This window comes from Paramecium tetraurelia, assembly GCF_000141845.1.
Source record: "Paramecium tetraurelia macronuclear, complete genome".
NCBI classification, from domain to species: domain Eukaryota; phylum Ciliophora; class Oligohymenophorea; order Peniculida; family Parameciidae; genus Paramecium; species Paramecium tetraurelia.
Window position 1 is genome coordinate 841,753 of NC_006058.1, and position 23,522 is coordinate 865,274.

Genomic DNA, 23,522 nt, shown 5'->3' on the forward strand with positions numbered 1-23,522 from the left:
TTGATACTATTTAATGTAAATTAATCATTTTTCTATTATTTGAAATAAACCATAAGTCATTCAAAATCAAATGAAATCATTTACATTTTGTTAATCCTAATAGTTAATAATATCAACAAATATTTCATTAAGATTATTATAAAAAATTATATAAAGGATCAATTCTGTTCATTTGCTCTTAAATTATTAATTTATGGTTAAATATATTCCTACAAAGCGTCAATCAAAAAAAGAAACACTATAGGAACCAAAGTAAGCAGCTAGAGTTATCCGACACTATCATCTTGAGGAAAAAGTTGATAAAAGACACAGATTCAAAACCACAAAATAATAGAGAGAAGAAATTGATATTAATCTTTAACGTAGAATTGAAGACATTCATATTGAAACTAAATCAGATATCTCTGGTTGTTACTTTAGAGACATCATTGAGTTGAAGCGAAGCTCTTTATGTATACATATAATCTATTTTCATAGCTACATTAATGGAAAAAAGGTATATGAATGAGTCATACAATTATGCATAATCCTTACCTTAAATCTTAGTCAATCTGAAATAATTACTTGATATTGCTTATACTTACTTAAAAGAAAAGGTATCAATATTCTATATTCTAGAGTAGCAAAAATTTAGTTCTCGACACCTTGCCATATTTAATTAAGGATACGAGAGAAGAATTTTATCCATATTTAGAAACAACAATTAGAGAAATTTTATCTTAAATTGATATTGAATAAGTAGAACATTTAGAAAAGAGCTTCTTATTCATAGCTTATGCAATTAAATATTTAGAAAAAGTGTTAATAAATTAATTTGAACCTTTCATTTAACTAATGTAAGAAGTCTGCTTCTCTTCAAAATTTAATATTATCAAGAAATTAGCCTCTGAGGCTGTAGGATATTTATTTAGAAAAAATAGAACCTTAATACATAGAGCTTTGTGTATCGTAGATCATAAATAGCTTAGTTACTCCATCTATATTTCTATTTAATCAATCAAAGGATACTTAGCAAACAATACTTTTAAAGTTATTGATGAAATTTGGAAGACAGAAAATAAAGAACTTATTTCATAATTTTATATAGTCTTGGTTCAAAATGTCGTTGAGAAACCTCATTAATCTCCAAAAATCATGATTAGTTTATTGGAAATATTTAAAGATTTAAAATAGAGAACATAATCTCTCGATTAAATAATTTTGATTGAACTACTGAAAAATAATAAAAGGAAGGTTACACCTTAAATCGTAAATGAAATTATAACATTTGTTAATGATTCTGATTCTATTGGTTATTTATTAAGACTCCATAATATATAAATTGAAGAGATCATCATTTCAAACAGTACATTTGTAAATAAAATGCTTAACTAAATTACAATTGAAGAATTTTCCAGCATTATTGAAGTAATTTTGTAATAGCCAACTCATTAAAGTTCCAATATTTATAAACTCTTAATTGCAGCAACTTTCTAGTAGCTATTCAGATAAAAAGAAGAAGCATTAATTTTGTTATTGAAATTAGATGAAATCCATTGTATTGATAAATTGACACCTGATTAATTAGATCAATTATATAATTCAGAATTATTTAACAAGTTATTGGAAACCGACAACAATTTTTACATACTTTCATTATGTAAATTAATTCAGATGGTAGAATTTCCACCATAGATTAAATAATAAATAATTAATAAATTGTAAGTAACTCTAAATATTTTAAATAAGAAAATAATTTCTTAAGATCAGAAAATAGATTATTCTGAAATAATAGAAAAAATCGAAAAACTAAGCCAACATAAATTAGAAATAACAGAAGAAGTTGAATTGTTATATGCAGAATAACATTAAGACAATAAATCATTTGAAGATGGAATAATGATTAAAATTTTGTAAAATCCAGAAATAAAATAAATTGAATTGAATAGATCTATTTATAATTTATTCAGTAGAATGAATTTATAAACAAAAGAATTCTTTACTTTAATGAAAAATATTCCATAGAATCATTTAGAAATTGGTTTAATGAGTAGAAAAAGATAAATTAGATTGATCTGTGCATAACAGTTAAATTAAATAGAGAATTCCGAATAATTGCAATTAATGATTGATATCGATAGTGAGAAAATTAATATTGATAATGAGAGGAGAATTAAAAATTCAATAATTAATTTAAAAAACTTAGTTAATAAAAGTACAAATTATAAATAAATTGAAAGATATGCTTTTGGGCTTGCATTTACTAAATTTTTATTGGTTAGATAAACAATAAGAGAGTTATTGAGCACAGTATTATCTAAATGCAATATATAAAGTATTTTGAGAATATTTTTGATTACACATTATTAATATGAAAAAGTGAATTTGTCTTATTTGGATAAACACTGTTATTTAGAATAGGATGAAGAATAATTAGAGTCTTAAGTTTGTTTTGATGAAGTATTTGCGTAGGCTATTCAGCATTGTGAATTGAATTAATCTATTAAACAAACTATCTTCGAAATTTCAACAAAATATTTGTAATAATAGTATGACGAAGATATTAATTGTAGTAAAGTAGAATAATATTATAAGAGAAGGTATGGCGATAAAACATCTCAATTTCATTTGAAAATGTTACATTAATCATCTTAAATTCAACTTTTTAAACATTGGTTACTAAAAGATGATGAATCGACATAGATGATAGCATTAAATAACATAAAATTTGTAGAGATCTAAAATAATTTATAAGAATATCATGGTATTATTAATGAGTTTTTCAGTAGTATGGAATAGATGATTAATGGTAATACATTTAAAGGTGAAATCATAAGGTTTTAATTGGATCTACCTTAACATTTATAAGAATAATATAAATTATATATTCTTAATGTTTTATATCCAAAAATATTTAGTAAATAAAAACTACACAAGAAAAAGCATAAGAATTCTGCCATTTAAGTTAGAAGGAATGCAGTATTTGAATAATTAAGCAACCTAAACTTATAAAATGAATTAATTACTTTGATATAAGCTAACCACGGTTTTCATAATGATTTAAATGAAGTGCCTATTCAAATAAAGATATAATATTTGAAAATTTTAAAGAATTTGATTGAGAAATTTGGTTATTAAATTAATGTTGAATAATTGGAGAAATAAATCACTATAATTAGACAATTATTAAATCAAGCATATGAATTAAAATAAAATGAAAATGTTACTTCCTTATCTAAAGAATTATGGAAGGTGGGAGTTAAAAGGTTATGTTAAATAGTAAATAAGTATCATTGTGAACAAACTTATACATCGATGATCTAAAACAATTTATAATTCTGTTTATAAGATAACGGATTCATTTAAGGATTTGAGAAAATAGTGATAGATTCTAAATCATAACCATCTGGAGTATTAAAATTACTCTAAAATATTTGTTTGATAAAAGATTATTAATAATTCCTATGTTAAAATCACGAATTACTCCTTAGTAGATTTTTCTTATTATATGATTTTACTTACATCAAACAAATTCATTTAGGTTAGGATGAAGATGGTCGATTGGCTCATTAACTTAAACAGTAAATATCACAAAAGATTTCATCCTAAAGAAATTGTATTCAAATTCTAAATAGTATTTTGTATTCAATATATCAATTGAGTGAACCATCAGCAACAATTGAATTAGAACCAAATCAACTTAGCTCTTTATTTTCCTAACAATATGGTGAACTATTATTAAGTTGTCTATTGAACAACGTTCGTTCTAATATTGAGTCAGAGAGTGATTAAATTAAAGATATCAATATGGTTTATCTAATTTATACAATTTTGATGAATAGAAAGGAAATTAAGAATTCAATTCTGAATGAATGTTTATTTTTGTTCAGTAAATAAATAAATAATCCTAAATTGTATGATAGTCAAATATATAATCACAATTTAATGGGTAAATTATTAAATAACTGCATAAAATGCATTTTAGATAAAGAAATAGTAGTTGAGTACTAATTGGTGGTTGATTTATTTTAGTCATATTCAAAACTCTTAATTTTAGTTAAGAATTTGACCACAAGAAATCTATTAGTAGACGTCATAATTTCGATGGCTCATAAATTTAAGGAATAATACCCTTTAAATGAAAACGACGTTTATCTATTAAAGGCAATGAACTAAAGAAATCAGGTAACTGAAGAGATTGAATTTGAAAAGTGCTTAGAGGCTTGTTTACAATTTTAAAAGATCATCCACAATAATTAACAAACAACTGAATTAATTTTATAAAATTGCTTTTATTTATTAACAAGTTCAGAATTATCAATTAGAATTTCAGTTTTAGAGATATTTAAGAGTTATTTAAGTAAGAATATACAATCTGATTATATAAAATAAAATTATCTACCTTAAATGATTTAAATAATGAAAATCAACGAAGAAACTTCAGTTAAAGCTGCAATTTAATTATTTGAATAATATTTATTATGCATAAAGATAGATGAATACACATAATAAATTCTGAATAATCAACCATTAAATATGATTGATGAATAATATGATAGCAATTATTGTGAATTTAAAGTGTTGTTTGAGAATGAGAATGCCGATTAAAATGTATTCAATTTACTATTTGATATATAATTAACCAAAAGAATCAAGGGTGTTCAATTGATTTAGAAAAGATTGTCATAAATTCCAATTCTTTTGATTGATTCAATATCTAAAATTATGTTGCCTCTTTTAGATTTTTATATATTTTACGCAGGAGGTGAATTGAATAATCATAAACACAAATTGACAGACGCTAATAAATCACACTATTTAACTTTACAAGATGTTTCTATTTAAATGTATGGGTACATCTGTAGCCAATTTGATTTTGATAGAAGAATAAGTCTCATGCAATAATTGACTAAAAAGTTAGAGAAGAGCATGATAGGGAATAAACAATAATTGTCAAATGCTCTTATTAAGACAATTACAGTGATTGCTTCTAATAAAGATGACAATTTTAATGTCATCAAATTGATTAAAGAAAGATTGCAAATGAATTCAGAATCAAAATTATAGGATTACTTGCAATAATACATAAGTATTGAGGATGAATAATAAAATGCTCAAATCATCGATTTTGAATTCAGTTATAGAAGCTTAATTTAACAAGAGAAGGATTTAGCAAAAGTTAGAGAAATCAAAGATGTTTCTAATCAATTTTGGAATTAAATTATAGATATTACTGTTGATGAAATTTAGGAATGGTAGGAAAGATCAAATATATTATTAAAGTAAATTTATTTACCTTTAAAAAATCTATTTTTATTGGATGAAAAACATAGAGTGTAACTATGTATATCTTTGACAGAATTGATTATATAATTGCCACCTGAAAACTTCATGGTAGAATTAAATAGACTTGTTGGCAAATTATGTAGGTTATTGAAGAGTAAAGATAATGACGTGAGAGATGAAACCAGAAAATGCTTATTGGATTTAAGTAGAAAAATTGGACCTATATTTTTAAAATTCATCATCATTTAAATGAAATCTATACTTATTTAAGGATTTGAAAATCATGTTCTATCTTATACTTTAGGATTATTATTAGAATAAATCACCGAAATTGGTCAAATTGACAATTGCTTAGAAGAAATAATGGAAATATTATTAGATGAGGTATTCGGAAGATTATGCACAGAAAAAGATACTGAGACTTTACCTAAGAAAACTAAAGAACTTAAAAGTAAAAAAGGAATGCAGAATTTTAAAATGGTTGGTCAATTAATTAATTTTGTTAATTCACTACCTAAATTAATTGGAACTATAGATTATTATATTACTCAATATTAGATTTCTCACAATTTATAAAGCAAACTTCGACTTATCTTTGAACATCTATATTTAGGATTAATTAATAATTCATCGGTTCAAAACTTAGTTTAAGTAATCTATCTCATGATTTGCGAAACTAGTTATAAACTAGCAGATTCCTTGAAATAAAGTCACAATTTAGATTTTACTTATGCTCAAGGAACCTATAAACGAATTACTAAAGAAGATATTATGACAATTTAATTACCATCCTATGGATCATAATCTATATCTACTTACATCAAATAAAACAAATTGAAAACATCAAGTACAATTATTTATGGCCTTGTAAATTTTCTTAGCATCAAGCTTCTTCACCATAATATTTAAAATGTTGAAGATTCTCCTCTTTTATAGAAGATGTTCTCAATCATTTTAGATTGTCTAAGTCATAAAGACATGATTACCGAATGTGTATCAGTCATTTCAGCAATGATCAAAAAGTTCGATTGGGTCACCTAATTTAAAAAATAGATTGTCTAAAATGCTATGTAATGCTTATCTACTATAACATCAACTGATGAATAATTTATCAGGGATTCATTTCTCTTATTAAAAGCTATTTTAGATAGCAAGCTCAATGAATTCACTTTACAATAATAAAAAACATTAGTTCATTTTATAGATCTCTATTTAGAATCCAATGAAGCATTAGAATGCTTGAAATTGATTATTCATGAAATTTGGCCATTGCCATAAATTTATGATATCATTATGAAAGTTAGAGAATCCATGTTATAAACAACCAAAAAGACGTAACATCTATCCTAATAAATTTACATTAATTTTCTAATAAAATATCCTTTATCAAGTTAAGTCTTATAATAACATTATGATTTTATAATTGCAAATCTATAGTATAAATATTTTGGTGGAAGGTAAATCATCCTTTAATGCTTGTAATAAATATTCTAGTTTTTCCCATAAGATACTGTTAATAAATTATCAGAAATTTCATATTTCTCTTTGATTGTGGCATTGGTTAAAGAAGATGTAGATTCTCTAAAAGAACAACTGAGCAATGTGTTAAATATATTGATATAGAAGACTACTTAAGATAAAATTATGAAATTTACTCAAAATTCTTTGATTTGGATGACAAATGAGAAATTAAAGGTTTAAATATCAGGCTTAGAGAGTTTATATATTTTAAAAGATCATCTGAAGTATTATTAATCTAAATTCATTTTATCTTCAAATGAGTTAATTGATAAGTGTATCACTAATTGGAATGAATGGAAAAATACAATCTAAGCCAAGAATATTCAAAACAAAAACCTAAAAAATAGTCAATGGGCTAATGAATTAGAGGCAATATCAGTCTCAGAATTTCCAGAGTTATAAGAATCACTCTGTTCTTTATTAAAACTTCTAAATGTAATTGATGAAAGCTAATTAATTTTAATTTATGAATAAAATACTATTTGTAAATTATTCAAATGTTTATCATATCCACACTAAGAAACTGCAAATCAGGCTATTTAATTATTTATAAGATCTAAGCACTTAGCAATTATTCATACTCAAATTTAAATTTAACAAGACCACATTGTCAAAAACATGTAAAATATAACCAAATATCTCTTCTTAATAAAATTTGCAAGAAATCAAATTATTGTAAATCAAGAACTAACATTCTAATTTATTTTAGATTATCTAAATTTATTAAAAGAATTAAACCAGCAATCTCTAATTCAATTAATTTTTGATTGTATATTAAAAATTACAACAAATTTAATGGCGAAATAATTAAAATTAAATAAAGGAATTGAAAATTTAATGGAATTTTACAAATACATAATGAGTAATGGATTTGAAAGCAATCAAAAAATGATAGAGAGCACATTGAAAATTCAATCATTATAATAAGATATGCCAATAATAGACTAGGTACTATATTAAATATAAATTATTAGATTTTGAAATTGATAGAGAAATAGCTAGGACCTCAAGAATTCATATCTATGTATTCTGTAATTTAACAAGAGTTAAATAAAGTGAAAGGGGAGAGGAAGATATAAACGAAGATGTTAGCAATAAAAGACCCTTAGAAATTTTAGGAAAAAAGATAAAGAAAGATGAAAACCAAGTTGATGTAGAAAAAGAATAAATTATTAATGAAAAGAGGCAAAATTGCTAAGGAATGATAATGCATTTGTATATAATATTTATATTAAAATATATCACTTACTTTCAAAGACACAGAAAGCATTAGATCTAACAGTTTCAACTTTGACTTCTGGTCCAACCATAGTTCTAATATCTCGAATGTCGTAATAAATCATAGTGGGTCTTTCCAATCCCAATCCCCATGCAATTACATTCACATCTTCTGGAAATCCAAGAGGTGCCAACATTTCAGGTCTAAACACACCAGAATTGCCTATCTCTACTTTCTTTTTTAGAACAGGATGATATCCTACAAAAATTTAGAATATATTTTACCATAAATTTCCATACTCGGCTCGGTATATGGATTATATGTTGGTTTAAACCACAATTTATTAATTCCAATTTATCTAAAGAACTCTCTAATAATACCCATTAGTTATCCTAATGAAGCATTCTTATCAATGACAACTCCTTCAATCTAGTGAAATTCAGCCAAATGAGTAGCATCTAAAGTTTCATTTCTAAACACTTTATCAATACTAAAGTATTTCTTTGGGAAGTAACCCTTTTCTTTATATTGTTATGCAATTCTATATAACATTTTGGAAGAGACAGCTGTTGTATGAGTTCTTAATATATTTTTTCTGGATTCTTCATGTGACCATTCATATTGATACCCAATACTACCAACACCTCCTGTCTAATGCATAGATTTAACCTTATCTCTAAGAGTTGTGTCAACCTCTTCACTCAATTCTGGATCGCTGCAAAAGAAAGTATCATGAGCATCTCTTGCTGGATGTTTTTATGGTTAAAATAGAGCATCGAAATTCCAGAAAGAAGATTCCACAAATTGATTGGTTGGCATTTCTTCAAATCCTAATCCAATAAGTATTTATGAAAACTATTTCCTTACCTTTAAAAGTGGATGCAAATTACCCATAGAAACTATTATTATTAATTAGACTAATTACTCTTTTCTCCTTCAGCATTTAAATTAATGCTTTTGTATTCACACTCTTTCCACTCTCCACTTAATAATTACTCTGTAGTTAAAGCTGCAAATTATTCTCTGAATTTTGGAGCGTATTTAAACCCTTTTTTGATTTCAAAATATTTAATAGTAGAAATCATAGCGAGTTTCCTTTCAACTAATAATTTAGCTTATTATGAGCCTAATTTAATAGTGTTAAATGATTATAATTCCAATTTAATTTTATCAGGCAAATCATTAGCAACTTTAGTTATCACTCCTTTATCCATCTTAATATAGCCCATCTTCTTAGCATTTCCAAAACCTTAATCAAATTACCTTTTTTTTGGATCTTCAACTTATTTTTCTTTCTTTTCTCCTTATTCCTATTTCACTTTAGGCACTTGTTCAATTCCAAATACCTTTTATAAATCAACCATTGATATTCCTGCTTCTGGTACTTTCTAATAGATTTCATACTCTCCTGATTGAGAGTTTAATATGGTATTGCCTTCATCAGTTAAGATCAATTAATCCTATTTTAATCCCTAATCATAATTAATATTCTTTGTACTTCTGTCTTAATATAATTTGCAGATTCTAATTGCAATAGACACCCAACAAGATCTTAATGATTAATAGACAAAGATTTAGCCACTTCCAGAGAGTTTAGGGTTTCTGCTGACTCCAATTAAGTCAGAATGGTATTTGCATGATCTTGCTTTTAATCCATAAATATATTAATTTATATAAAAATCTCAAACATTTGGACCAAATGATTTCCCTTTGAAGTATCCTGTTAACATATAAATTTGAGAAATGCAAATCACAATTAAAGCTCCCATCTTGCCTGCTGAACACCACCATAACTTCTTTTCTGTTGATTCTAGCATTCTCTAATGTTCATTTTCTCTATCGTTTTAATAATGTTAATTATTTTAGATTGTTTTTAAACTTCTATAAGCTTATTTCATATCTTCAGCCATTTAATCCATAGTTTCTATTCACATAAAGATAATGATTTACCTGCCAATGCCAAATCGTTTTCTTCTACAAAGTCAAAGTTAAAACTAATCAATTTATAATATTTATCTAATGATTTGAAGCAGACTTCGTATTATCCATCATCTGTCATTATTTCTTTATAATTGCCTTCCTTCTATTTTATACTAGATTTCAAAAGAGTTTTTCTTGGAGAATAGAACTAAAATTTAATATTTCCAATTTTACTTTCATCTCAATGTTGTCTTCCTAGAATCCAGAGACCACAAAAGAGATTTAGAATAATGCCGTTCTCTTTCCTTAGACTCCCATACACAATTCTTTGCCACCATCTAATCCAGTTGAAAGTGCTTAAATGGTTGAAAATAGGAGAAGAACAAACATTAAATAAATAAATTAATGCAACGTGTTATTTTTTGATTAATAATTATTTTCAATTTCCGTTTGTAACTTGAATTGTCTTAGAATTCTGTAATTTAGATTCTCTTCCAATATTTAGTTAATCTTCACATATATAATCAATAATTAAATACCCCTTAAATGATAATTTTATATAAATGATTCTTAAACAATGCAGTTCAAGAGAAGGATTTGATTCATCGAATGATATTGATCAATAAGATTTAGAACAATCCATTAAAAAATCCAAAACCGTCTAAAATAATGTAGAAGGCAATAACACTTTTGAAAATAAGCCCATGATTTAAGAATCAAAAAAATAATGTCGCTTTTTAAACTTAGATGTTCCAAAAGCTATGACTAACAATAAAACGATTTACTTGAGCTAACCATTCTATAATACTAAATAAATTCATATGCTAATTAATAATACAGAGGAACAATAGGATTTTGAAATTTAAATACCGAAAATTTACAGACCTTTTGTTGGGATGATAAAATAAGGAATGAAATTTGATTCTAACTTCGAATCTGGCAATCTTGATCGAGTTGATTAAGTAATTAATTCAATCATATTGTTAGATTTCAAATGACGAATATAATTTATATATGAGAATTGATACCAATTCTATAGGTCATAGTAATTGGTTTTATTTTAAAATAACATAAAATGAATAAAGAAAAGTCAAATTTAATATTTGCAATTTCACAAAACCTCAAAGCTTATATATTAAAGGAATGAAACCTTATGTATTATCAGAAAAGAGTAAAATCAAATATTTTACTCAATAAGGTGATAACATCAAATATCAATAACAAGGCTAATACTTTATACTCTCCTTTGCATATTATTTTGAGTATGAAAATGATGAAGTCTCATTTGCAACTCTGCCACCTTACACTTACAGTTAGTTAATAAATAAAATTAAAAAATGGAGTAAATCATCAAAACAATATTTCACTAAATTAAAAATATCAAATACTTTATCTGGATTGGTGTTGCCTCTAATAATAATCACTGATAAATCTATCGACAAGAATAAAAAGATTATTATTTTAACAGCTAGAGTGCATCCGTCTGAAACTTGCAGTTCTTATATGATATAAGGTTTTATCTCATTTTTGTTAGGCGAATCTTTCATGGCCTAATATCTAAGGAAAAAGTATAAATTTTATATAACAAAACAGCATAATTTTTAAGATAATACCAATGTTGAATCCAGATGGAGTAATAGTAGGCAATTACAGAAATGGTTTAAGTGGAGTAGATCTAAATAGATAATTTTAGGAGGCAGATCTGACATTATTACCAGAAGTGAAAGCATTGAAATGTTTGATTGAAGATAATCAATAAAAACTAATTGGCTATTTTGATTTTCATGGTCATTAGGTCAGGAAGAATATATTTATGTATTGTCCTACACTTAGTTCTGAAACCAAGATAATTCCATTGATTCTTTAATAAAGATTGGATTCATTTCGATTCAGATCGTGTGAATTTGGAATACCAAAATTTAAAATGGGAACAGCTAGAGCTTATGCTAATTAATTTATTGAATCTATTTGCTATACCATAGAAGCTTCGTTTTGTGGTTATTAAAAGGGAAAGAATGTGAGATTCATGAGTTGTGATTGGGTAAAAAGTGGATTTTGCATAGCAGAAACAATATTTCTGTATTTGAATATGAAACAATAGCATTAAAAATAATTAAGTAAGGCTAAAGATATGAATTATAGAATCAAATCAATTGCTAAAGAAAATAAATGAAATGTCATTGAAAGTAGAATAAACAGAAGTAAAACATGATTCCGATGATGAGAATAATAGTTAATCCGATGCAGAGATATTCGAAGATTATGATAAGGAGAAGTTGAACGAACTTTAGAATCAAATGAAGAAGGAATTAAGCCATTAGAATTTGATAGAATAAGGAGATGCTATTTTTAAACATATGAAAGTGTAGAGTGTATCAAGGAGAATTAAGGCCACTCCCTTATATTTGCTGACCAAAAAGTAATTAATAGATGTTAATTAGAGATTAGCCACGTCCATCATTGTATCCTGATTTGAGTATTCAGAATTGGGAATTTCGATCTAAGAATGCCAACAGTAATGAGAGCAGGAATTTGATTCAGAAGAGAGGGAGAACAAATAGCAAGTTATTGTAGTCGTTCAGATTTGAAAACAAACAGAGAGCCTCATCTCATTTAAGTGGTTCTCCATTTAATTAGACAATTGAATAAATCAACATTACTTAAATAATTCCGAAGAAAACTATATACAATTTTCCAATTCTAGATAATATGCAATAGAGTATAGGGACACCTCTACCATTCATCAGAAAACTTCTAAATGGAAAGAGTAAAAGGCTGCCAGGATGATTGATGATTGTTTATTTATGATAAATTTAATAACAATGATAATGATAATCATTTACCTTTGACAGGTAAGAAATATGGATGATCCATTGCATCTTTAGGTGTGATTCTGAGGGCCTGAAATAGATGAATAGTTTTACATGATCATAAACGAGCATTCTTGAGAGAATATCAATAGCCTCCTCACTACACAAATGTTTATTTTCAGCATTTATAAATTTAACCCATTCCTTCTTTGGATAACTAATAAACAGAGATTCTATAGTTACTTTCCTAATTTAGATTCCAATACAGGATCCAATCTAATTCTATATTTCTTAATGTAAGCTTGTAACTCTTCAGTTCCCAACACTTTAGATATCACAACCAATTAGTCATAATTATCCTAACCTTAAAAAAAAGGTTCTTTTTTAAAGATCTAAGGTTATCTAAATTAGATACCATAGATGCCATCATTGCTCCAGTGCTCCATATATCCAATGAATAATCATAATATACATTATCAACTAATAATTCTGGTCCTTTGAAATAACGTGATGCAACTCTCACGTTGTAATCTTGTCCTGGATGGTAATATTCAGCCAAACCAAAATCAAGTAATTTTAACAATTTCTTTTTTGGATCAACAATTATATTTTGTGGTTTTACATCTCTATGCATAATACCTTTTGAATGGCAATAGTCTAAGGCTTTAATTAATTCGAAAAGGTAGAATCTTATTTCATAATCAGTTAATTTAGGAAACAAACTTCTAAAATCAACATGATCGATGTAATCAAAAATCAAACATGGTGTTTTAGATGATGGATCTCTGACAATGTCTGACAACTCTATCACATTTGGATGACCTCTAATTGTGAGTAATATTTTAGTTTCTCTTTTTATTTTCTATTTCTTCACTGGTTTCAACACTTTAATCACTACTCTTGTCCCTTAAGGATACTTGATTCCTTCATACACATCTGAATATTTCCCCCTCCCTATCTTCCTTATCACTTCATATTAATCACTATCCTATTAACATTAAATATTTAGTTATACTCCCCATTCATTCTCAAAATTATCATAATCCCAATATTCCTTTGGTTGACTCTTATTGAAATTTGCATAATACTTTGGAGGTATTTACAAAATTTAATTCATATTATTAATGCAACAAATATAAATACAAACTGCCACTCAAGACAAAGCTGCCTACAATAGAAATGCATAAAAAATCATTGACAAACTTCATGCTAATGACCCTGAATTAATTGATGCCACCATTGAATATGCTCTCCATGTTTTCAATTCAAATGAACCACCCTTGAGGAAATTATTAATCTTGAGAGTATTATCAATCATATCTTAGCTTATCAAAGATGCAATCGTTATCAAATCTGCCAAATTTATAAACAAATACATTTAAACTAGACCTTTGTTGACATTCATTGGAAATATCTGTACTCATAAATTAGGGGATGGCAATCCCAATCGCGGTGCTGATTTATTTCAAGGATAAGGTTCTATCCAATATCAATTTAGATCCCCAATCAAGTGTTGAATTCTTAAACTTGGCCCTTGAATTGGTTGAACATCTTGCCACCAAATTTCCAAAAGATTCAAAAGGTTCACCCACTAAATTCAAAATCCAATATGACGAATTACTTTAAATGGGAGTATATGCCTTATACAAAATATTAGGTTAAATTCCCACCTTCATCAAGTCTCATTTTGCCATTTGATCCTAATAAGGCTTCCCAAGAACCTATTTCAAAACAACTTGATAATAATAAATAAAGGGATGAAACCATGCTTTAACTAAGTAACTACATATCCTACTTAAGATCAAAGCAAATAGGCAATTTACTAAGACATTGAGATGATTAATGAAACCTTGGTTAATGATTCTGATATGGGATACATAAATGAAGTTTTAGTTACTTATAGTGAATCTATGAATGTAATGGAAAAGTCGTTTGAAAATCTCATCCGTAAAGCAGAACAGTATGATGGCGTTTTAAATGAGGATGAACTAGCAGAACTCTATTCCCTTAAAGATTTTGTATAGAAATTCTAAAAATATTATTATGGTTATCTTGAAAAGGAATGTACTCCAGGAGCTTATAATTCATTGAAAAAGAAGACATTAGCTCATATTTAGAAAATATAAAATAAGGATTTTGATTACCCACCTCCTAAATAATAGAAAGAATTAAAGTAACAAAATTTATAGTAATAACAATATTCATAATTTTAAAATGAAGATGAGATGCTAAGAAGAGCTATCGAAGAATCAAAAATACAATAATAACATTCATAAATATAATAGAAATAAATTGAAGAATAAAAAAAATAAGAAGAAATTAAGAGATAGTAAGAAGAAGAATTAAGATTAGCCAAAATTAGAGAAGAGTAAATTAAGTAGGAATAGTTGAGGATTGAAGAATAAAAAAGGGAGAATGAAAGAAAGGAGCAAGAGAAATAAGAATAAATTAGATAGGAATAAATTAAGTAAGAATAAATAAGATTAGAAGAGAAGAAAAGAGAGCAATTAAAACTAGAATAACTAAAATAAGAATAAAATAGATTAGAAGCTGAAGAATAATTATAAAAATAGAAAAAATAAAAAGAAATTGAGGATTATTGGAACAATTAATTTCAAACTCCCAATCCAGATAATTAGTAATACATGACACCAACAAAATTAGGATCATATGTAAATTAACAGTAATAATAATAATAATAATAATAATAATAGTAGTAATTTTAGTAATATTAGTAATAATAATATTAGTAATCATCATTTTAATAATAAAAGTAAAACTAATAGTAAAATAATATTAATTAGAACTACATTTATTCTACTTTTGACTAATAAAATCAATAAAAATAAGCTAATGCTAATTAATTTGAAAAAAATAATAATTTATTAGAAATGCCAAACTAAAATTATCTGCATGGAGAAAATAAAAGAGAATAACCTCCTATGAATCATTTAAACTCTAATATAGCAAAAAAGAAGGAGTTTGATGAAAATTTTGATGGATTAAGCTAATCCACTTTAACTTAATAATATTTCCCTTTGAAAATGGATCAATAGATACCAATCAAGTAGTATACAGGAAAGTATGCTAAATATGACAATTCCTAATTTGAGTTATTACATACATATGGTTTATCAGAATCTTAAAAGAAGCGTTTTAAACTCGCTACTATAAAGGGTAAAGCTGCATTAGTAAATTCCCCTTAGCTTTAAGTAGGAATAAAATAAGCATTACAATATGTTCCTTTGAAGGAGAAAAACTATTTAAAGTTAATTTTATATATTGGAAATAAGACCCAATCAAATTTCGAAAGGTGCAAGATGTAATTCGAAGGAGATAATAAACGTAATTTAAATTATGATATTTGAAGAATTTTCGATGTGGCTAAAGCCAGATAAGATTCCTGATAAAATTGAACCAGGTCAATAAGTTTAATAAGAAGTAATAGGAATTTTTAAATAGTTTGAAAATTATAGATTGGTGAATGTAGTATTTTCAGGTAACTTTTAATATTTATTTATTAATAGCTGAGTGGGCTAACAAATAGATAACATCAAACTTCTTTTTAACAACAACATTAGTCTCCTTTATGGATTTCAAGGATATAAGTTTATAAGTCTTTAGAACAAAATGGAGATAGAAGAAATAATAAATTTTCAGAGGAGATACATTTTTGTTGAATCCAAAAATTGTAAAAACAGGAAATTATTTAAAAAAGTAAAAACTTAAAATGAATTTAGAATATTTCCAAAGTTATGTGAATTCAATTCATATCAATAATTTTAGGATCAATAATTGGATTATTTTAATGATAGATAATTAAAATACATCACTTATAAACTTTGTAATAATATACATTAATTTAGGTGGCATTTTTGAATTGACAAATGTTAATTAAAATTACATGATCAAATTTATAGTATTACCGAATATGCAATGTACAATATAAATTATTGGAAATAACGATCATTTATGTAAATAAATGTTGAATACACTAAATTGGATATTAGGCTTAGAATGATATTTCATATGATTAATAATCATCTTAAATTAACAATTCAAATATGATTTATTTATTATATTGTGTCTCACCTCACAAATTGTAAACAATAATAATCAATAAAAACTGTTTAAAGGGACAACAAGATCCTTCATTAAAAAACTAAAAAAATATAAATAAGACAAGTATTAAGAAATAGTAAGAAATAATAGATATAGTCGAATTCACGTTTTATATAAATATATAATATCTCATTTTCTCATGAATCAGGGAGGACTCAATTGATAGCTTTATAAATCTCTTTTATAGAGTAGAATATCAGAATATATTTATTGATCGAATTCTAACTAGTAAATTTATCGGACTTTAGAATTGTCAAGAGATTTATCTATAATGATTTGATTGGCATCCTTTAATTTTTAATTGAGGGATAATTTTTTATTAGATGTAGTTTTGGATTAATCTTCATTGTAACACATCAACTTGTTAATTATGTATTGTCTATTGTAAAGTAAAGGTTTTTATAGCAGATTTTGTTCTTAGATGTGTTGAATTTATTTGCCAAATACGAATTGAAATCCTTCGTTGGGAATGATGTAGCGATTGAAAAACCAAATAAGTGTAAGTGCTCCTTGTGAATAGGGGAGTATAGTCCAAAACTTGTTTCTTGCCCAGTATTTGGGTTTAGGTAATAGTTTAAGGGAAACAAATAAGAGTGATGTTTGAATAAAGGAGAGGTATAGTATACCTTAATTGGCAAATTGGAAAATGTAGAGCTTCTAGAGGAAATTGTATGGAATTTGTGCATGAGTAAAGTAGTATGGGTTGTAAAGCATAATGTCGAAGAGACACTAATTGATATTAGATAACATATTTATATATTTCAAAGAAAATAATCAGGTACTCTTCTAGTTGTATGAGGTTCGTTTTCTCTAGGTGCGGGTTCAAATTAGGTTCTAGAATGTAGGAATAGAATTACTGATTCATTCTGAGTTGTTCATCAACTTCTACAATGCAAGCCTGATTGCCACAACGATAACAATAATTAGGAGCAGAGAAGATAGTAATAGTCTTTTGATTATGGACTTTCTGAATTCCTTCCATCACTAATTAATGTGCTCTGGCAATTTGTTTGAGTTTGTTTGAATGTAGGAATTTCTCTGTAATATCGCATCCCCAAGTCCAACCTGCACCTCTTGGCGAAATGCCCCAACCTGATGAGGTATTATGAAATGACATACCATTTTTAGTTTCTTCAGGATCACTCCAAAGTAGATCACACATCAAGCCTTCGTGGGGGATGTCTTAAACTCTATTCAATTGTTTAATTTGATCGACTGATTCCATTGCTGGCGATAGACCTCCATGTGCACAAAAGATCTTTGGTTGAATTAGAATTTAAGTTACTTGTTATTCTACAATTGCTGAGAGTGGCAAATAACCAAATACTTCTGTAAATTACTTCCAGACTATTTCATTGCCATATTTACGAAAGCATTCATCATAAAAGCCATATACCTTATTGATTTCTCTGTTTTCGTGATTTCCTAGCAGAATATTATGATTAATACCTCTTAATAAAACAATGCGATCTTTATATCTGACTTTTAATGAGAGCATTAATGAGAATGTTTCTACAGATTGCGAACCTCTATCTACATAATCCCCCAGAAATAAGTAATTTGTATCCTAGAACAGATTTGCAAAATGTAAATACTGGTAAGTTTCCTCCAATTTAAAAGAGTTCTATTAAATCATGAAATTGACCATGGATATCTCCACAAATCGTAAGAGGTGCTCTAACTTATATGATATTTGGTTCATCTGATAAAATCTCTTTCGCCTAAATAATTGCAATATACGAAAACTTTAATGCATAAACTCTTGATTTCTGATTCTGTCAATATTTATCCTTGCTTTAATTTAGCAATCTATCTATCAATATTTCCGATGTCGTTGCTACTTAATTTATTTAGCGAAGCCATTTAATATTATTATTTGAACAGATAATTAAAATAAGATATATATATAAATATTCAGAAATTATATTAAATACAAATGGTTCCAAAGATAGTCAATTCCATCAAGCCATCCATTTCCTGATCTATCTTATCACCCATACAATAGTGAATCAAAACTAGCAAATAAAATACCAAAGCTAAAGCAATTGAAATCTTTAGAGTTTCAACAGCTTAACATCAAGAAATAATAAACTCTTTGAATCATACCCATAAATTTGGGTGGTTTTAAATTAAATTTGCTTGATAAAGAGATGGAAATAATTAACTTCCTAATTAAATTAAATTAAATAATTTCTGGCCTAGAATATCTACTTTATATTCTGAAACTATCACAATTTGGAACTAAATCCTTGTACTAAATAGACTAAGTGACTCATACTTGATTTTTTTCAATGTGTGGTTAAATCTATATTTAATTATTATTAGAATCCTTCGATGTTATAAAGGTTTTAATTTGGAAATTTGAAATTGTAATCAGATTAAAATTGCTATTAAATGCTTACCAATAACATTATTTAGCTGCGATTTATAAATGGTAGAGTGCTAGTAATATTGTTTGAATTCTAGATTTTTGGAAGAATTGATCTCATCGTCTTGTAGCCTAAAACTGTGGGCTAACGAGTTTCAAATTAATTAATATATATTACATTCTATCAAAAGAGACATATTATTTCAAAATAAATATGTATTCAAAAATAATACTTTTTTTTTTTAAATCATAAAACCAAATGACTGAAAAAAACATAGATAATTATACATTCCTTACCTCTGATGTACTTGGTGTTGGATCATTTGGCACTGTCTTCCAAGGCTTTGATTTAAACAGCAATCGTTATGTGGCAATGAAAATGATAGCAAAGGATAATTTGCTTAATGATCCAAAAGGTCAAAGTGGACTTAAGACCGAAATCAATATAATGAAAAAGTTAAATCATAAAAACATAGTTCAACTTATAGATGTATTGGAGACTCAAAATAATATCTATATCATTCAAGAATTATGTGAGAATGGAGATTTATCCAAGTCTATTTCATTTTTTATCCTAGGTTTTTGAAGAAGAACAAATTGGTTGATGAAAAAATGGCATTGAATATCATTCTTGATGTTCTTTAAGGTTTTTATGAGTTACTCAAGTACAGGATTATTCATAGAGATCTAAAACCTGCAAATATTTTAATACATAACAATACATATAAACTTGCTGGTCTTTTTATATTCTAAATATAATAGATTTTGGTTTCTCAAAATTTGTGGAAAACTTTAATCCAAACACATTGCAATCACAAGTAGGAACACCATTGTACATGAGTCCATAAATATTAAGAAATGAAAAATACTCCATGAAATGTGATATTTGGTCTTTAGGATTTCTGTTCTATGAAATACTTTATGGATAAAGTATTGAATATTTTTATTAATTTCTAAGCTCCCTGGGTAGCCTCATCAATTCCGTAATTAGTTAAAAATATTAATAATTAACCTCTTGTATTCCATGATTCTATCAATCAAGTATCAAATGGAGTGAAAGATTTTATTTCCAAATGCTTGGCTATTTAAGAAGGTTAATGATTTTATATTTTTAGTGGATAGAATTAGTTGGGAAGAAGTATTTATTCATCCAATTTTTGCATAAGATTTTAGCTAAGCTCGTTTAGTAGGTGCTTTATTCGAAGTACATAATTTATGAATGATAGGAAAAAGAATTGTCTATAGCAATGAGCATGAGACAATAATCCGTAACTTAATCGCTTAGTATCAACGAATTACTAAGATAATTGGCTGAGGATGAGGATCGAATTCTTGATATTGAAGACTTTATTGGAATTTTCCTTGCTATAAATGAGAATTTGTTAGAGGAATAAATTCATTATATCTTTAAAATTATTGATGAAGAGTATATAGGAAAAGTCACATGCAAAAATCTTTTAGATTGGCTTATCAAACATGATGTTATAATCTCATATATTCTAGATTTGTTAATAGGAAACAGATATTAGAAGTGGTTCAAACACTATCTATGGAGCACCTGAAAAAGGTTAAGTCTAATAGGTTCTATAATAGAATGAACTTAGTTAAGACAGATAACTGATTTAAATACTATATGAAGAAATAAAGATAAACAATTTAAATTTAGTTGAGTTATTTTAGAAATTTGCAACATCCTCAAACACAATGAGCTATCAAGATTTCACCAATATGATGCTGTATTAAATAAACCTATTGTTAGGAATTACGATTCTACTTTAAGTGATTGGGAAATTTTTGAAACTTTTAAACTATTTGCATCAAATAAAAGTGTGAACATCAATTTAAATCAATTTAAGCAAGTATTAGAATAAAATTTTCGAGATGATGATTTCTGATTATAAAATTATTTATGTAAGAGTGTGTTTGAATTGTCTAGTGTAATAAGACAAAGAGTTATTTATATAATTATTATATATTATTAAATCAAATGGATAATAAAAGCAAAGGAAGTTCTAAAAGCAGAAAAGAGTTGGGAGGTATGGTTCAATATTCATTAATAGATGAGTTGAGTTTGAAAGGAGTTTCGTTATTTAAATTGGATGTTAATTATGATCATTTGAAACAATTTTTAGAAGGAGTCTAAGCTGACCTTGACAATCATACGGTGGAGATTGAAGGAATAAAGAAATTGCTTGGGCCCAACGAAATTATTTTATTAGTTAACATTAGATCTAAATTAGGTTCAAGAGTAGTTTCAATTATTAAGCGATTCATTGCACTTTTCAGACAAGGATATAGAAAAAGAATTATCAACTTAGTTAAGCACATACATAACACAAATATAAGGGAAGTAAAAGTATGGAAAGGGGGCATTGGAGAAAATTATAACTGAATTCAGAGGAAAATTATTTTCAGTTATCTCAATGATTTAACATCTTTATAGAGAAAAGAAGGTAGATATTGATACATATTGTAGAGACAAGATTAACGTTTAACAAAATTGGAAAATGATATGTTAACAAAGTTTGATACTAAAGAATGTAAAGAGAAGATGAGGAAATAAAAAAATCAATTAGAATAATAGATTGAAGATTTATAGAAGAATGGTAGAAATGAATTAGACACTGTTGAGAAGAAGCTATCGACTGATATATAGAAATTTGAAGAGGCAGTTCGAGATGTAGAAAGGTATACTGAATTAGTTTATATTTAAGAAAAACTTTATGGAAAATACATGATTGCTAAGATCTATTATTGAAAAGAACAAATGAAGAATTTGTTAATGAGGCTATTAGAACTAGTGAAGATAAAATATTGAAAGAAGTACATTAAAATATTTAATATTAGATTCAACAAATGTAAAATAATGATCAATTGATTAAATTTTAATAGGACATAGCCTATATTAGAAGTTAAATTAAAGGCATTGATGACACAGTTGGAGAGAAGTAATCAAAATTAAAGTTATAATTAAATGAAATGAACGACTTGTAAATTTATATCAATATTTTCAAGATTAAAGTCTAAAATCAACTTAATTGATAAATTAGTAGAGCAGAATAAACAATAAGGAGATAAGATAATAGATATAAATAGCAGATTAGCCACTGCTATAAATAAATTGGATGTTTCTAATCAATTAGATCAACATAGATAAAAAATTAAATAATTAGAAGATGGAATTTAAAGATTGAATGATGAAGCCAAAGAAAGAGTTGAAGCATTAAAGGATATGAATTTAAATGCAGAAAATGTAGCCTATTTGTTATCAAAAATTGATCCTCATAAAATATGCACTCTTGAAGGAGACATCAAAAAATTAGAAGAAATGTCAATCAGAAATAATGTGCATTGGGAAACTCTTGATGCAGAATTCAAATCACGTTATGATAGTTTCCAGTTCTTTTCATAATTATATTAATAATAATAATAATAACAACAATAATCATAAACTCCAGAAGAATCTAAATATGTCACCAAAGATGAAATCAATAGAATGTTTGAGCAATTCCAATAACAGGGAAGTCTAGAAGATGATAAAATTAGAAAAATACAAAAAGATCTCTAAGACATAGGCCATAAAGTTGAAAATGCAAATGAAATCGAAAGAAGAGTGACTAGAATATTTAGAGATGTTGACATTAATGGATTAATGAGGTAAGTGAAAGTCAAAGCCAATGAAGACGACGTGAAGAGAGAATTATTTAATTTAGAAACAAGATTAGGATAAGCTATGGAAACTATCAACTATTTAAGAAGAGAAATAGAAGCCTTATAAGGTATTCTCTTATATCTTTAAAATAGTCCAATTAAAAAAATCGCCTATGAATTTCTAATAATCAGCCTCTCCTCCCACAGATTAAATTATAGGAATCAACACTAAAAAACTTTATCCAATTAATTGTCTTAGTTGTAGCACTACCAATTAATAAAGAGTAATGTTTTCTCTTTATCTTAGGTTAAAGGAACAGACGGAAAATATTATTAAGCTGATATGAAAAGATAAACTATTGATTAGTAATAGTTTTACGATCTCCAACAAGACGAATCTTAATAATTTAATTAATAACATTATGTATAAAGACCATAATCGGCAGTAGTAAATAAATAAAGTAATGGTGTTAAACGACCTGTAAGTGCTAAGAAATGATTAAATAAGTATATTTTATAAGAATATATAATTGCCACTAAAAGAAATGTTGACGCCCAATTGAATTTGATTACTTAATGAAATAACCTAATTCTAACACATTTGACCTCTTGACCACATCAATTTATAATTACAATTAATAAGTTG

General features: G+C 26.5%; 9 protein-coding genes across 9 annotated transcripts; 5 read left to right on the forward strand and 4 right to left on the reverse strand. All coding sequences in view use genetic code 6, as the record gives it.

Annotated features, from left to right (window-relative positions):
- The first annotated feature begins 193 nt into the window (after nucleotides 1-193).
- On the forward strand, nucleotides 194-7,991 carry PTMB.412 (DRIM-related protein). The annotated part of the gene is made up of 4 exons (XM_001347199.1): nucleotides 194-452; nucleotides 478-596; nucleotides 619-7,734; nucleotides 7,761-7,991. 4 exons carry the CDS (start codon nucleotides 194-196, stop codon nucleotides 7,989-7,991), a joined length of 7,725 nt encoding a protein of 2,574 aa, XP_001347235.1.
- A 36-nt stretch (nucleotides 7,992-8,027) lies between these two features.
- Nucleotides 8,028-9,662, reverse strand: PTMB.413c (Phenylalanyl-tRNA synthetase alpha subunit). The annotated part of the gene is made up of 4 exons (XM_001347200.1): nucleotides 8,028-8,263; nucleotides 8,290-8,904; nucleotides 8,931-9,477; nucleotides 9,504-9,662. 4 exons carry the CDS (start codon nucleotides 9,660-9,662, stop codon nucleotides 8,028-8,030), a joined length of 1,557 nt encoding a protein of 518 aa, XP_001347236.1.
- A 25-nt stretch (nucleotides 9,663-9,687) lies between these two features.
- PTMB.413-bc (hypothetical protein) lies at nucleotides 9,688-10,315 on the reverse strand. The annotated part of the gene is made up of 3 exons (XM_001347201.1): nucleotides 9,688-9,929; nucleotides 9,956-10,133; nucleotides 10,160-10,315. 3 exons carry the CDS (start codon nucleotides 10,313-10,315, stop codon nucleotides 9,688-9,690), a joined length of 576 nt encoding a protein of 191 aa, XP_001347237.1.
- Nucleotides 10,316-10,488: 173 nt separating this feature from the next.
- Nucleotides 10,489-12,712, forward strand: PTMB.414 (Zn-carboxypeptidase). The annotated part of the gene is made up of 5 exons (XM_001347202.1): nucleotides 10,489-10,887; nucleotides 10,913-11,493; nucleotides 11,519-12,042; nucleotides 12,068-12,344; nucleotides 12,367-12,712. The coding sequence occupies 5 exons, from the start codon at nucleotides 10,489-10,491 to the stop codon at nucleotides 12,710-12,712; spliced, it is 2,127 nt and encodes a 708-aa protein (XP_001347238.1).
- A 48-nt stretch (nucleotides 12,713-12,760) lies between these two features.
- Nucleotides 12,761-13,852, reverse strand: CK2A1 (Casein kinase II alpha subunit). The annotated part of the gene is made up of 5 exons (XM_001347203.1): nucleotides 12,761-12,826; nucleotides 12,850-12,952; nucleotides 12,979-13,127; nucleotides 13,151-13,723; nucleotides 13,751-13,852. The coding sequence occupies 5 exons, from the start codon at nucleotides 13,850-13,852 to the stop codon at nucleotides 12,761-12,763; spliced, it is 993 nt and encodes a 330-aa protein (XP_001347239.1).
- Nucleotides 13,853-14,169: 317 nt separating this feature from the next.
- On the forward strand, nucleotides 14,170-16,756 carry PTMB.416 (hypothetical protein). The annotated part of the gene is made up of 7 exons (XM_001347204.1): nucleotides 14,170-14,367; nucleotides 14,393-14,513; nucleotides 14,536-16,080; nucleotides 16,106-16,234; nucleotides 16,263-16,452; nucleotides 16,476-16,579; nucleotides 16,602-16,756. The coding sequence occupies 7 exons, from the start codon at nucleotides 14,170-14,172 to the stop codon at nucleotides 16,754-16,756; spliced, it is 2,442 nt and encodes an 813-aa protein (XP_001347240.1).
- Nucleotides 16,757-17,618: 862 nt separating this feature from the next.
- Nucleotides 17,619-18,720, reverse strand: PTMB.417c (Serine/threonine protein phosphatase PP2A catalytic subunit). The annotated part of the gene is made up of 7 exons (XM_001347205.1): nucleotides 17,619-17,691; nucleotides 17,715-17,949; nucleotides 17,977-18,115; nucleotides 18,143-18,282; nucleotides 18,307-18,424; nucleotides 18,453-18,578; nucleotides 18,604-18,720. The coding sequence occupies 7 exons, from the start codon at nucleotides 18,718-18,720 to the stop codon at nucleotides 17,619-17,621; spliced, it is 948 nt and encodes a 315-aa protein (XP_001347241.1).
- Nucleotides 18,721-19,484: 764 nt separating this feature from the next.
- PTMB.418 (Protein kinase) lies at nucleotides 19,485-21,120 on the forward strand. Its single annotated transcript, XM_001347206.1, has 8 exons — nucleotides 19,485-19,780; nucleotides 19,804-19,961; nucleotides 19,988-20,155; nucleotides 20,184-20,318; nucleotides 20,341-20,429; nucleotides 20,452-20,706; nucleotides 20,729-20,961; nucleotides 20,985-21,120. 8 exons carry the CDS (start codon nucleotides 19,485-19,487, stop codon nucleotides 21,118-21,120), a joined length of 1,470 nt encoding a protein of 489 aa, XP_001347242.1.
- Nucleotides 21,121-21,212: 92 nt separating this feature from the next.
- Nucleotides 21,213-23,375, forward strand: PTMB.419 (hypothetical protein). Its single annotated transcript, XM_001347207.1, has 7 exons — nucleotides 21,213-21,443; nucleotides 21,466-21,678; nucleotides 21,702-21,913; nucleotides 21,940-22,215; nucleotides 22,241-23,004; nucleotides 23,030-23,160; nucleotides 23,184-23,375. 7 exons carry the CDS (start codon nucleotides 21,213-21,215, stop codon nucleotides 23,373-23,375), a joined length of 2,019 nt encoding a protein of 672 aa, XP_001347243.1.
- The last annotated feature ends 147 nt before the right edge of the window (nucleotides 23,376-23,522 follow it).